Below are 13139 nucleotides of genomic sequence, written 5' to 3' on the forward strand. Positions count from 1 at the left end.
CAGGCAGAGGACAACCACACACACACACACACACACACACACACACTCACAGGGCACTAACCTGCTCTAAACAGTGAGGGCTCAGCTGGTGCCGGAAGAGAGGAGGAGGAGGCGAGGGAGAGAGGGAGAGGGAAGCAGAAGGAAAGTTCTGGAGGTCTTTGAGGTGAAACAATAGCTTCCTGGAATGTGCGCGTGCCTAAAGGTACACATCCACAACAAACATCTCAAAGTGCACCTTCCATCCCAGTCTAAACATCACTAATGCATCATGTTTCTGATTCCTTTTCCTGAAGTTCTAGGCCCACGTCCGGGTGACCAGGGAACTCTCGACAGTATCTCTATGAACCTGAGATTGATAATCAGAACTGTTTTATCATCACTTGCTTCAGAGAGCAATCATCCAATTCTTACTCCAAACAAAGTCCCTTTCAACGTTGGCCGGTCGAGCCTTCGTGTCTATTGGAAACTGCGCTAAAAAATGAAAGTCAGATGGGTTCAATAGTTCTCTATGGTTCGCAATCTCCCTGAGACTGTAAGCAAATGGAGATAAGAGAAGCCTCTTATTTGAAACTTTACCATAACCTGTAACTGGGCGCACGCACATGGAGAAAAGATGTGGTCCTCCATCAAACCGGCGAGACGTGAGATACTCATATCATCATCTCGTCTGCTGGGTTTGTCTATATTTCGAAGGCTTCGAGTCTTGATAGAGAGAGGGTGTGTGAGGGTGTGTGTGGAGAGGGGGTGGGGGTTTAGAGGCGGGAGGGGGCTCATCCAGGTTCACTGCTCGTATTACTGCTATTAAACAGCCATGCGACTGTGTCTGGGTCTGGTGGGCCATCACTCTGGGCCCTGACACAGCACCATGAAACTGGGATCTCAGACTCGTCCTTCAGCCCGGCTAGAGCCAGCTCACAGTGAGATCAGGTGTGGTCTACGCTACTGTGGGTACCATTACTCAAAAAGTGCTTTATTTACCGGAACGCCCCCAACAGTCCTGCATTGGACTCAACACCCCTCACTTGATTTGGGAATGGAATATGTCAAGGGGCTGCATGCTTAGGCCCACTTCATCACAACCCTACTCTAGTCACAGATGTAAACAGTTCGGTTGGCACCATCCTCCCTCCCTCCCTCCCTCCAACCCTCCTCTCTCAATCCCGAAGATCTGGCATTTATCAATTTGTCTGTGTATTTTCCAAGCATGTCCAGGCCTAACCGCCAGGTTCTAGCAAGGGTCAGTGCTGCTGGTACTTGGGATCAAGATCTCATGTTCCCCCTCTATTTACATTCCCCTAGGAATTAAAGAGGAAGGGAAGGATGGAGGGAGAGAGAGAAAGAACTGGGGAAGTGGAGGGGAAAGAGAGAGAGCAGGAGAGAGAGGGAGCAGGAGAGAGAGGGAGCTGGGTGAAGGAGGGAGGGGGGGAGACCAGGGTGGTGGTCTGCAGGTGTGCAGGCCCTGTGGAGACCCTCTACCTGGTAGTCCAGGATGCTGAAGCCCAGGCCCTTTTCTCCCTTCTCCAGCTGCAGAACCTGGACGTCAGGGGACCAGAGAGCCAGCTCTCCCTCCTCCTCCTCCTCCTCTTCCTCCCACTCCTTCTCTTCCTCATTCTCTTCCTCTTCCTCGGGGTCCCTGTGGTCCTGGGGCGTGAGGTCCACAGGCTCCTCCTCCAAGGTCACATGGTCCTGGTTGGGTAAGGCACCATGGAGTTACCAACACAGATATTCTTTATGATGGCACGGTCTGGAGTGACAGGAGCACAGCGAGCAAGGGTAGGAGAAGGAAGAAGGAGAGAGGGAGAGGAGAGAGGGGAAGGAGGGAGGGAGAGGGAGTGGAGGAGGAGGAGAGGAGGAGAGGGGAGGGGAAGGAAGGAGGGAGGGAGAGGGAGTGGAGGAGGAGAGAGGGAAAGGAGGAGGAAGAGGAGGAGAGAGGGGAAGAAGGGAGAGGAGGAGGGAGGGGAAGAAGGGAGAGGAGGAGGGAGGGGAAGGAGGGAGGGAGAGGAGGAGAGAGGGGAAGAAGGGAGAGGAGGAGGGAGGGGAAGAAGGGAGAGGAGGAGGGAGGGGAAGAAGGGAGAGGAGGAGGGAGGGGAAGAAGGGAGAGGAGGAGGAAGGGAGGGAGAGGAAGGGAGAAGCTAGCTTACCGAGAGCTGGTCGTAGCCAGTGTCTCTGGTGGAAGGCTGTCCGGCCAGAATAGAGGACAGCTTCAGTTCAATCTGGGGGGAAGTGAGGAGGTAAGGAGACGGGTCACATGGGGGGGGGGGATGGAGGGTGTCTACATTAGTGTGTGTGTGTGTGTGTGGCGTCCTCACCTCGTCCAGCCGGGCGTCGGGGCCGTGGGAGCCCCAGTCCTCTGGGTCGGGCTGGTACTCGCTGCCCTCCTCCTGGGCCAGGTGTCTGCAGCACACCAGGGTGAAGGGGGGGGGCACCTCCCGCAGGAACGCCAGCGCCTCCCGCCTCGACTTCCCGTACAGCTGCACCCCGTTCACCTACACACACACACACACACACACACACACACACACACACACACACACACGAGGACAGAGTATTCATTTGGTGATGAATATCAGTGTGTGCGCATGCGTACTGTGTTCTGATCAGAGAGGCTGTGTCTCTGTATTGGGACCAGATTGTCTGCTGGGCAGCTTCATGCTGTCTGGAGGAGCAGGCTGCACAGGAGCTGCTGGAGAGCCCTGCCCCGCTAACAACCATCTGCCCTGCCAGAACCCCTCTACAACCCCCCACCACTCAGCCCCTTCATGAAGACTCGTAAAAAAAAGAATCCAGCATCTTGGGTATCAACAGTTGTTGTGTGTGTGTGTGTGTGTCTGTTTTTATGAGGATGATGAATGCAATAATTGGGCGTTAACATAAGCTAAGCTGCTAACCAGAATTAGCCACAAGCTAAACGTGAGCCTCCACAGAAGATGTGCTGCACCTTCCGGCGTGGGCCCCGCCCCCTCCTCCGGCCTGGGCCCCGCCCCCTCCTCCGGCCTGTCTCTGCTCCCACTGCCGCCACCAGCTCGCCCACCTGTGCCACCTAGCTGACGATGCTTGTGCCACGGCTGCCAACAGCAACAGGCTGAGGGCACAGCAGAGAGAGCGCGCCGAGCGCGGCCCGAGGAGGGGAGGAGGGAAGCAGGAAGAGGGGGTAGGCAGTGGGAGCGGAGGCAGGGGAGGGAGGGGGGGGGGGGTGTGCAGATGGCGGTGCTGTTTAGTCCACTCACCTATCTGCACAACCACACACACTACCCCCCCCCCCCCCCCCTGTTTGTGTGCAGGTCTGTGTGTGTGTGTCCTCATTTGCATGTATGTGCATTTCCATGTGTGTCTGCATCTTTGCGTGCGTGCACGTGTGTGTGTGTGCGCATGTCCGTGTGTGCGTGCGTGCGTGTACCTCCAGCAGCTCGTCCTCAGGCCTCAGGGCTCCGTGCTTGGCGAGCGGAGCCCCGGGGGCGATCGAGGAGATGTAGTGATGGCCGTCGAACGAGTCCAGCTCCACCCCCAGACGCATGGTGTGGATGGGCAGCAGCTGCACCACAGAAGAAGACAGGAAAGAACAAGGGGGGCGGGACATCACATCAGAAGAAGACAGGAAAGAACAAGGGGGGCGGGACATCACTTCCTGGTTACAGCCGCAGCTTTTTATCTGAGGCGTGGCAGCACAAGGCAGGGACAGAGAGAGAGGGGAAGACATGCAGCAAAGGGCCCAGGCCAGACGGGAACGTGCGTTGAGGCCTCAGACAGCACCTCACCTTGGAGAACTTCTGGAGCTCAGCGTCGTCCTCGATGACTGGGTCCAGCTCCACAACCTGGAGGACAACCAGAACCAGGGGCTGAGTCATTCTCCACTCCACTACTCACTATTCTGCCTTACAGGTTTTGTTTTTTTTCCTTGACGTGTTCGCCGATCTGTGACGCCCTCTAGTTCAGGAGGACGTTAAGAGTTGCTGCGCAAACTTGATTGGATTTGAGGACTTGCTATGCAGTGTTATTCTCCAGTCTGGGTACAGTAGAGGATGGCCTTGCCTATCCACTCTGTCTGGGTACATTAGACCTGGCTAAGTGGAGGTGTGTGTGATGTAGGTGTGTGTGTTTGTGTCTCACCATGACGTCGTACTGAGGGCCCAGGGCCTGCTCCCATTTAGCCCTGAGCTCCTGCTCCGTCACTGAGACCGCCTCGACACCTGCAACACACAACCACACAGCTGAAACTGGACAGGGCCTGTGTGTGTGTGTGTGTGTCTGCATGCGTGTGTGTATATAGGGGGGAGGGGGGTGTGCCTGTGTGTGTATATGTGTGCGTGCGTAGGAAGACCACAATATCATTTTACCCTCATCAACCTTCCTTTAGCGATGGAGTTTGATTGAATGAGAAAAGTCTAACTGAGAACACAGAACAGGCTACGAGATGATTTCCTGTATCGAAAGAAAATAAAACAAGGCCTGAGCCAATGAATAGTCATGATACAGGCTCGTTTTACAGTTACCCCGGGGCAAAGTCACAAGCCAAGAAAACGTACATAGTGTGTGTGCGTGTGTGTGTATATAATACAACCAGACACGCACACACACACACACGTTTTAAGAAGAATCGTATGTGAGCCCGCTGTAAAACCTGCAGTTCCGAGTACAGCACCTGATTAAATTAGCATTGCTAACCTCGCCATCACAGAACAGTTAATCTCAAATGCTTGGCTGAATAAGTCCAGTAATACATAGTTATGGGCCCGTCAGGGGGAGACTACTGGCCATCTGGGCGCCAGACAGAGAGAACAACAGCATGACATGTGTGGAGACCCTGCCACTCGCCCACCTCTCCTCCTCACCCACCCCCTTCAGCCTAACCCCAGCCCTAACCCCAGCCCTAACCCCAGCCCTAACCCCAGCCCAGCCTCTCTTGATAGGGAGAGATAACGTGATATATATCTTACACTGTGACCCCTTTATCTAGGTGGTGGTGTGTCTGTGTGTGTGTGTGTGTGTGGGGGGGAGGCGGGAGAGAGGCAGGGTGGGGGGGGAGGGGAGGAGGAGGATTGGGAGGTGAGGCAGGGGGAGAGGCAGGGAGGGTGAGAGGAGGGGAGGATGGAGGATGGAGTTACACTGTGGCCTGGGAGTGACCCAGACCCAGAGGCATGGGAAAGGAGGAGGGGCAGACGGGACATGATCAGGTGGCGAGCACTGAGGTAGCTTGTGACTGTGTGTGTTTGTGTGTGTGTTTGGGGGGGGGGGGTAACCAGCACCCCAGGATGGTGCCCTCTCTGTCCCCTCGTCAGCAACTGGATCTGTGTTTACAGAGCAGCATGGGTGTGTGTGTGTGTGTCAGTCTTTCTCTCAGAACGACAGGGAGTGGACCTACGAGGCAATGAGGCGTGGGTCTGTTAGTGTGGGACTGTGTGTGTGTGTGTGTGTGTGTGTGTGGTGGGACTGTGTGTGTGAGACTGTTTGTGTATGTGATGTGACAGAACGGTTTTTGTGTGATGGGACTGTGTGTGTAAGTGTGATGGGACTGTGTGTGTAAGTGTGATGGGACTGTGTGTGTGTGTGTGTGTGTGTGTGTGTGTGTAGGCGGGGGGGATGAGCTCACCTCTGGCCAGCTGTGTTTTGCTGGTGTCCAGGCCGGACTGCGGGGCCTCCAGGGGGAGGCTGGGGGCCCCGGGGGCCCTCTGGAGGTCTGAGGACCGCGCCTTGACCTCGGACGACCTCTTCAGGGAGACGCGCGACGGCTCTCTCTGGACTGTAACACACACACACACACACAGACGTGCATGAGAACACACGCTAAGCACACAGGAAAAGACGCATTGCACGCGCGCTTTGTGTGCACTCGCACACACACACACTTTCTGCGCATTCACATACTTTGCGAGCGTACACACTTTCTGCACACACACACACTCCTCGTCCCTGTGGTACTCTTAAACAGAAGGGGGGCTGTCACATCCCCATCAGCAGCCTGACCAGGCAGGAGACTTGAGGTGCTGTGGAACAAGGCCACTCCAGAACCACGTCGAGGGCTATTAGTTATCCACATCCACCGCCGAGCTGGGATGACCGAACGCAAGCGAAGCTGCCCACTCCGCTGTGTGGACTCTGTTCTAACGGCGCTCCGTGTTCAAATAACATTACGTCAGGACCTCTCCCTCGGTCCAGATGTAGGACCAACACTTGATACTGTTTTTCCCCTCCAAAATATCCACTTCTAGGTTTTAGTAGCGGGCGCTGCGGCCGGAGTGGTCGGCTGCTCTGGGACCGGGGAACAAGTCCTCCAGCTTAGTTACTTCAGCCTCTATACACACCACGGGGGAGTATCTCCATCCAGGCATTAAACAGCCGCGAGTCTGTAAGAGTCTACGCAGACCCCGGTTCCCCTGGTCCCTTTCACTGGTACCGTAAAACGCACATAGCGAGTACAGTTTCAACCGAGTCCTCCTGAGGGGGGGGAGGGGGAGGGGGAGGGGGGAGAGTACATTTTCTACCAAGTCTTCCCTAGTTCAAAACGCGTGAGGCCATCGCGAGGGAGGGAGGATGGGGGTGAGGGTGGTCCGGACTAGCTTATTTTAACAAGCTTACAGTCTCAACCTTTCCCAGATCTCATTACCCGCTAGTGTAATAACAGCAACGACGTTGTGGGGAGATAAGAGTCCCACAGCTCACTCTTCTAAATCACCTCTCCTTCACTACGACCAATGACAGTGCTGCAGGCTGGTGGAGGCCGGCGTGGCCAGGGGGGCTGGACAAGACAAGAGATCATACATCTTTTAAGGTCCGCTCTGGGCCGCGCAGAGACTTAAGGTGGTCGAAAAGAAATGAGAAAGAGATGTAAACAAATTTGTCACCTGTATCTTCGTTTTGGGGGCTGCGCTGATAATGAAAACGCAGGACAGAAGCAAACAATTGGCTGGAGGATTGAAAAGCGGCTTTTCATGTCGGCTCCTGTCCTAACGGTGCATTTGGTCCCATTGTTTATTTTACTTAATAACGTACGTGACTCAACTTCTTACTTTCCGCACCAACGCTCGCATAAAAACTTTCGTATCTTTCAACAAAATTAACACAAAAACCACTGAGTAATCCACGAAGGAACCCTCTAGTACCTCACCTGGGGTTCTAACTAAACCTCTGAGGGGGGGGTTCTAAAGAGAGACCACTTCCTGGTCGGGTACCTTTGTCCAGGGATCTCTCCAGGACGCGGGCTGTGGGTTTGGGGGCGGCCATCTTCCTGACCAGGGTGAGGTGGACTGTCTGGCCCGTCTGCTTCATCACATGCAGCACTTCCTGGTTGGTGAAGCCCTGCAGACTCACCCCGTCCAACTGGGGAGACGGATCCAGGAACCAGTTACGGATGAGGGGGCGCACACACACGCTTGTTAAAGTTCGCTCTCACACACGCACACGCGGGCACACAAGGTGGATGGCAGGCTGGGGGCGTCTCACCGCTATGATCCTGTCATGCACGCGGATGTTCCCGCTCTGCTCGGCGGCGCTTCCCGGCACCACGTGTTTCACGAACACGCCCACGGCGTCTGAGCACGGCGGGGAGGAGAAGGAGGACAGCTTTTACAACATTATCAACAAGGACCCGCTCACCAGGACAGTGACAGAGGCAGCCCGACAGGGAGCAGACCAGGCGGGGGGCGCGTAGCGTAGCGTAGCGTACCTTCGCTGGTTAAGGCGTTGTAGCCAATGATGGAGATGCCTAGGCTCTGACCCTCCTTCTTGGTTAGAGGCACTTCGTGGATCTCATAGCCCTCCAGGTTGGGCTGCAACAACAACATGAACACTGCTGCTTCAACATGGAACAGCCTCTCGTGTTGGAAGTATTTGAAGAAATGTGTGTGTGTGTGTGTGTGTGTGTGTGTGGGGGTTGGTGGGTGCATCAACCAGACGCCACTCACGGTGCTGCTGACCCTGCGCTGGGTGAGCGCGGGGGGCGGCAGGGAGGAGACGGGGGCGGCGCTGGGCGGGGGAGGGGGCAGGGGGGGCCCCGCCACGGGGGTCTGGACCAGGGGGTCGCGGGCGATGAGCATGTGCACACGGCTGCCGCAGCCCTGCAGCACCTTGACCACCTGGTCGCTGGCCAGCCCCTGGGTGGGGGTCTCCCCGATCTGCAGGATGTGGTCGCCCGTACGCAGGCGCCCGTCCTGGAGGGATGGAAAGAGAGAGAGAGAGAGAGAGAAAGAGAGAGAGAGACACAGAGAGAGAGACAGAGCAAAAGAGTGAGTGAGCGTAAGACAGAGACAGACATGCAGAGAGCACATAAGGAGACAGAGAGACAGAGAGAGAGACATGTGGGGAGTTATAAGGAAGGATGAGAGACCACACCGCACTGGACAGAACAGGCCTACAGCACCAGCAGCATTCATAGCTGGGAGAGTTTGAACATCGTAAAACATACGGCATTTTGCAGGGAGGTCATGGATGGCCAGTTCCTCTGAAACACCCGAAAACCTAAGCCTATCCAAATGATCACACTGCTAGATGTGCCCCTTATTAACTAAACCTGCTGCAAAATGTATGCATGCAAATCCAGGGAGGAGAGAGAGAGAGAGAGAGAGACAGAGAGAGAGAGAGAGAGAGAGATGAAAGGAGTCTGATGCATAAACCAGAGCAGAAGTCTCCTCTACTTTCTCCCCGTCTCTGTTCCACGGGACCACAGGGGTGCATTGAAGCCGGCCGCGGCCATTAAACGTTGAAATGGGAAACGCCAGGGCGGACAAAGCCCCAATTTTGACAGCTTTTTTGGAGCATAAGATCTAGTGATGTGTGAAATGCTGCACTGTGCCTTCAGAACAAGAAGGGGTTTGTTGCCCGGGTCCTCGGACACTCCGATAGAGAAAAGAGAGAGAAAGAGAGAAAGAAAGGGGGTGGTGGAGGGGAGAAGGGAGGGGGGAGAGAGGAGGTTCACAAACGGGGACTGGGAGTTTTTCCGAATTCAGATTTTTGTCCTGGATAACACAGTTTCTTAAAGAGGCTAAAGCTAAGTTTTTTTTTATGTGTCCTTTTATTTTTTTTATCAAATCAAATGACATGTTCCCCAGTTAACTCTCAATAGGGCTTACAACAGAAAAGTGAAAACGAGGGGGTAAAAAAGCAAAAAAACACCGGCCTGCTTGGAAATGAGCATGGACCGTTTGGGAGCATCTGGAGGCCTGAGGCCCCACCCTCGCAGAACTGGTGGGGGCATCTAGAGGCCCGAGGCCACACCCTCGCAGAGCATGTGGGGGCATCTGGAGGCCTGAGGCCCCACCCTCGCAGAGCATGTGGGGGCGACTGGAGGCCTGAGGCCACACCCTCGCAGAGCGTATGGGTGACGGCTGGATGTTCAAACTCCATCCTACAAGCGTCGAGGCTGTAATCCCCTTACAAGGTGAATATACCCTCCCTCTCACGCTCAAAGGCTATTACAATGTAATCAAGCCCTTTTGTGCGCAGGACTTGCATTAAATCGACGGGCGGTTACTATTCATAGGGGGATAACTGTAGGATCAGAAAAGAGAGGAGGCAAATTAGACAGGCTGTAAGTACGTAGTGATGGCTCAACACAATGGAAGACCTGTCTCCACTATACCTGCAGGTCACACACCCAAATACTTACTTCTTATGTCATCTAAAGTATCAAAAGTAACATAAGTGTGTTTTCAAGAAGTATGTTTCTAGATTCGGCTATGGTTATGATCCGAATCCCAAAACGATTCCACAAGATGACCAACACCATCATTAGGGTTGAGTGAAATTAAAAGAACTATCAGCGCTATCGATAAGAAGCCTAGGGTACAGCCACAACGTGTGTGAGCCAGTGTGTGTGTGTGGATGTCCAGACCTTGTCCGCCACGCTGTTGGGGACGAGGGTCCTGACCACCACGCCGGTGGTCTTGCCCCCCACGATGCCGAAGCCCAGGCCGGAGCCGTCGTTCAGCAGCTCGATGTGCTCCACGTGGCCCCACTGCTCCTGCACGACACACACAGTCAGCGGGGGAGACACCTGCCTCTTCACGACACACACAAGCTCAGCTCCAAAGCCATCGTGAGAAATTAACACATCTCGTTTTAGAGTTCCCAGGCCATTTCTATGGATTTTTTTTACACACATTCTGAAAATCGATAGGTAAGCTTTGGAGGAACTTGGTTCAGCCTGAATTAAACATGATCCTTTTTATTTTGTGGTAAAGTGATACTGCAGTTCAACTCGGGTTGGTTAATATTACGTGCACCTGTACCTAATTGCAGGCACCTTAAAACCTGTATAAGGGGAATGAAGTCAGGCAGATTATCCCAATGTTTTGGATTAGTGTGTGAACCAACTAAATAAACCACCAAATACCAACAAATTGAGTCTGTGTTGTTATATCATAATCATCAAAAAGTTTCTCACTAAGAAAACTTTGGTAGGTTATTGAACCTGGCTGTGCAGTCACTCTGGATCTTACAAACTTGAAACATTTGAAATATAAATGTCTGACCCAAAGAAAACATCCGTCAGGGAGTCTCTTGGGTCCTGTTTTCCAGTCTGTGTACCTCACTGATCTCTCCTTCTCTCTACCTTTCTCTATCCCTTACACACACACACACACACACACACACAGCTCCTGTCCTCATCACACACTCCGGTCTCCAGGTTCTTTATTAACTGGCTGCAATCAGAGCGGCTTTCCTCTCTTATTACACACACTTATCAGATGGGGGGGCTTCCTCTGTCGTTTGCCCTCTATCTAATGAAACCTCATTGTGGCCCACAACTCAATCCCCAGGAGACAAAGCCCCCCGCTCTCCCAAGCCCTTATCCCCGTTACAGAAAAAGAGCCGTTTCCCAGATAAGAACCGGAGCTACAAAGCCACAGATGTGCAGTGACCGGCTCGGGGGCTTGTTTGACGTCCTGCTTGATAATCGAGCATGTTTCCTAACGGGAGGGGGAGGAACAGTCACGTCATTCAAACGTTGTTTATTGGAGGGACCATGCACGTGTCGTTTTCGAATCAGTTTGTTCTCCGGTTCCTTAATCCGTTACACCTTTGTATATAGGTATATATGTATATCTATACCTATATAAAAGGCAACAACTGCAGAAACTTTTGCTCGAAAGTTCACTTGTTTAGTTTCACACTTAAATAACTGATATTGTTCAAGGTTTAAAAAAACAATGACAGGAAGTAAAAGAAGCTAAATGTAATTTCCTTCCATGTTTACAGTTCTGTCCACTGAAATGTAACGTGATCGTTAGACAAACACCGCAGGGTTTTCCTACGGAATCCAAACAAACTTCTTTAGGTACGGGCCCGACATAATGCGAAAGCCAGAATGAGACCTCAAGAGACTGCACTTTAAGCTTCAGCGAAAACGGTTGTACTGTGAACAAGACCAGAACAAGGCTTCTAGAATATTCCCCCGTCATTGTGTTTCTTTAGATCCAGGAAATGAACAGCGATTAGGATAACATTCTCAAACATCTCAGTGTTGTTGGGCAAGAGAGGTGGGTGTATGAGAGAAAGAATGCACCAGGGCAACATTCTCTTACAGCGTGTAGACTTCTGAACGTGCGACCCAAGAGCCCAGGACCCTGTTCACTTTTCAGTTGGTAAATATTTTCTCAGCTTTCCACGATAAGGAGACATGTTTGCACGGACTGTTTAATGGGGAGAGATTGAGCTGAGGGACTTTTGTTTGAAGGGATGACTCACTCAGTGGATGAGTATGGGGGAAGAGAGTGACGCAACGGCCGGAAATATTTGATTGACAGGTGTCTTGGTGAGAAGTGCTGATTGGGTCATGGACACTCCTGGTCTCCACTAGAGGAAGGAGGAGTATAGGCCTGTTTCCTCCATTGATGTCGGTTCATGACAAAATCAAAAAACATGTTTTAATTTTGATTTATATCTGCTTATTTTAAAGGTGTCTTATTCTTTGCGTGCATTCCTTCTGTTACAAATTCAAACAGAGGGCAGGATAGGACACGAGCCAAGCCAACACTTAACTGTTCTAATGGCGGGAAATCAGCGCTGCCTGGTCTGTTGTTAGTGGTGGATTGGCTTGGCTTTGGGTGACAGATAGTTAGCTAGGCCAGGGAACAGCAATAAAATCAAATCCAGACTTTTTTTTTTTTTTTGCAGGCGCTCCATTAAACACGACCTCAAGAGAAACACTGCATGAATAAAACAAAAGCAGTGGGCCGGGTCCCGATATGCAGGATGTGGCCTTGATCCAAAGAGGATTAAAACAAGAGGGAATAGTGAAATACCATACAATAATGACCCCAAAATAGGCAATACATTATCATAATGGGCTGGAGCTAACCTGTGTCGTATCGTTTGCATTAAAATTGGGTCTGTCTGGCACACGTTTTGACAGCGCTCAAACTTTCCTCGCATTTTTTCCACAGAGGTATTTTTTTGGCGGGCAGCAATTTTTTTCCCCCCCTCTTGGTTATTTAATTAAAGAGAGGTGGGACCGCAGTGTTTGTTTCCAGAGCTCGGGGTTAATTCCGTCCGTCAACCTTGCTGTTGATCCACCTTCGTCTCCGTGGCGTTTATTTCTCCATCCAGGGAAAACAGAGAGGGGTCGGCCTGAGTCAACCATGACCCATCTCCTCACCTCGCTTTCCGTGGAAATTGCAGTTCCATTTCAGCCCCATTAAGTTTAATAGTAATAATGCTTTGATAATGATTCCTGCTAGTCACGTCCTTCTAAGTTACCTGATATCGCATAACCAAACGGAAAAGCCAACAGGACATTTAATGAACTGTGTGGAAAAACGTGTTGATGGTTGAGAAGATGAACTACTGTAGGGGAGCCTTGGAAACGTGGCTTCAATAAGGACAACCACTTTCTGGGAAACCCAGAAACAATCTGAAGAATATGGAGGAAGACTTTCTCTGAGCCCTTAACCATTTGACTTCCATGTCATGTTTACATTGACTGAGCCAGAGCGAGCAGACTTAAATACATATTGTCAGCTGCAATCCAGCAAGCGAAGCAATAAGGGGATTTCCTATTGGATTTAAGAACATAAGTGTACAGTGTTTAAGTGTGTTGTTCATGTGTCAAAGAGTTGGAGTGTAACAGAGCCCACCCTTGTCTCGGGATTGACTGGCATGGTAACAAGATACCCCAACCTCCTTTCCTCCAAAACACACCATATATA

At 52.1% G+C, this 13139-nt stretch overlaps 1 protein-coding gene across 1 annotated transcript in view; it reads right to left on the reverse strand.

Moving 5' to 3' along the window:
* The window catches only part of patj (PATJ crumbs cell polarity complex component), a 67989-nt gene that overhangs the window by 50610 nt on the left and 4240 nt on the right, over positions 1-13139 (reverse strand). Inside the window, 12 exon segments of the mRNA XM_067229454.1 lie at positions 1477-1686; positions 2142-2213; positions 2310-2486; positions 3398-3532; positions 3756-3812; positions 4108-4187; positions 5588-5737; positions 7167-7314; positions 7438-7526; positions 7661-7763; positions 7899-8144; positions 9824-9952. Coding sequence (XP_067085555.1) covers positions 1477-1686; positions 2142-2213; positions 2310-2486; positions 3398-3532; positions 3756-3812; positions 4108-4187; positions 5588-5737; positions 7167-7314; positions 7438-7526; positions 7661-7763; positions 7899-8144; positions 9824-9952 — 1596 coding nt within the window.

The sequence above is a fragment of the Osmerus mordax genome, chromosome 26, assembly GCF_038355195.1.
Source record: "Osmerus mordax isolate fOsmMor3 chromosome 26, fOsmMor3.pri, whole genome shotgun sequence".
Lineage (NCBI taxonomy): Eukaryota > Metazoa > Chordata > Actinopteri > Osmeriformes > Osmeridae > Osmerus > Osmerus mordax.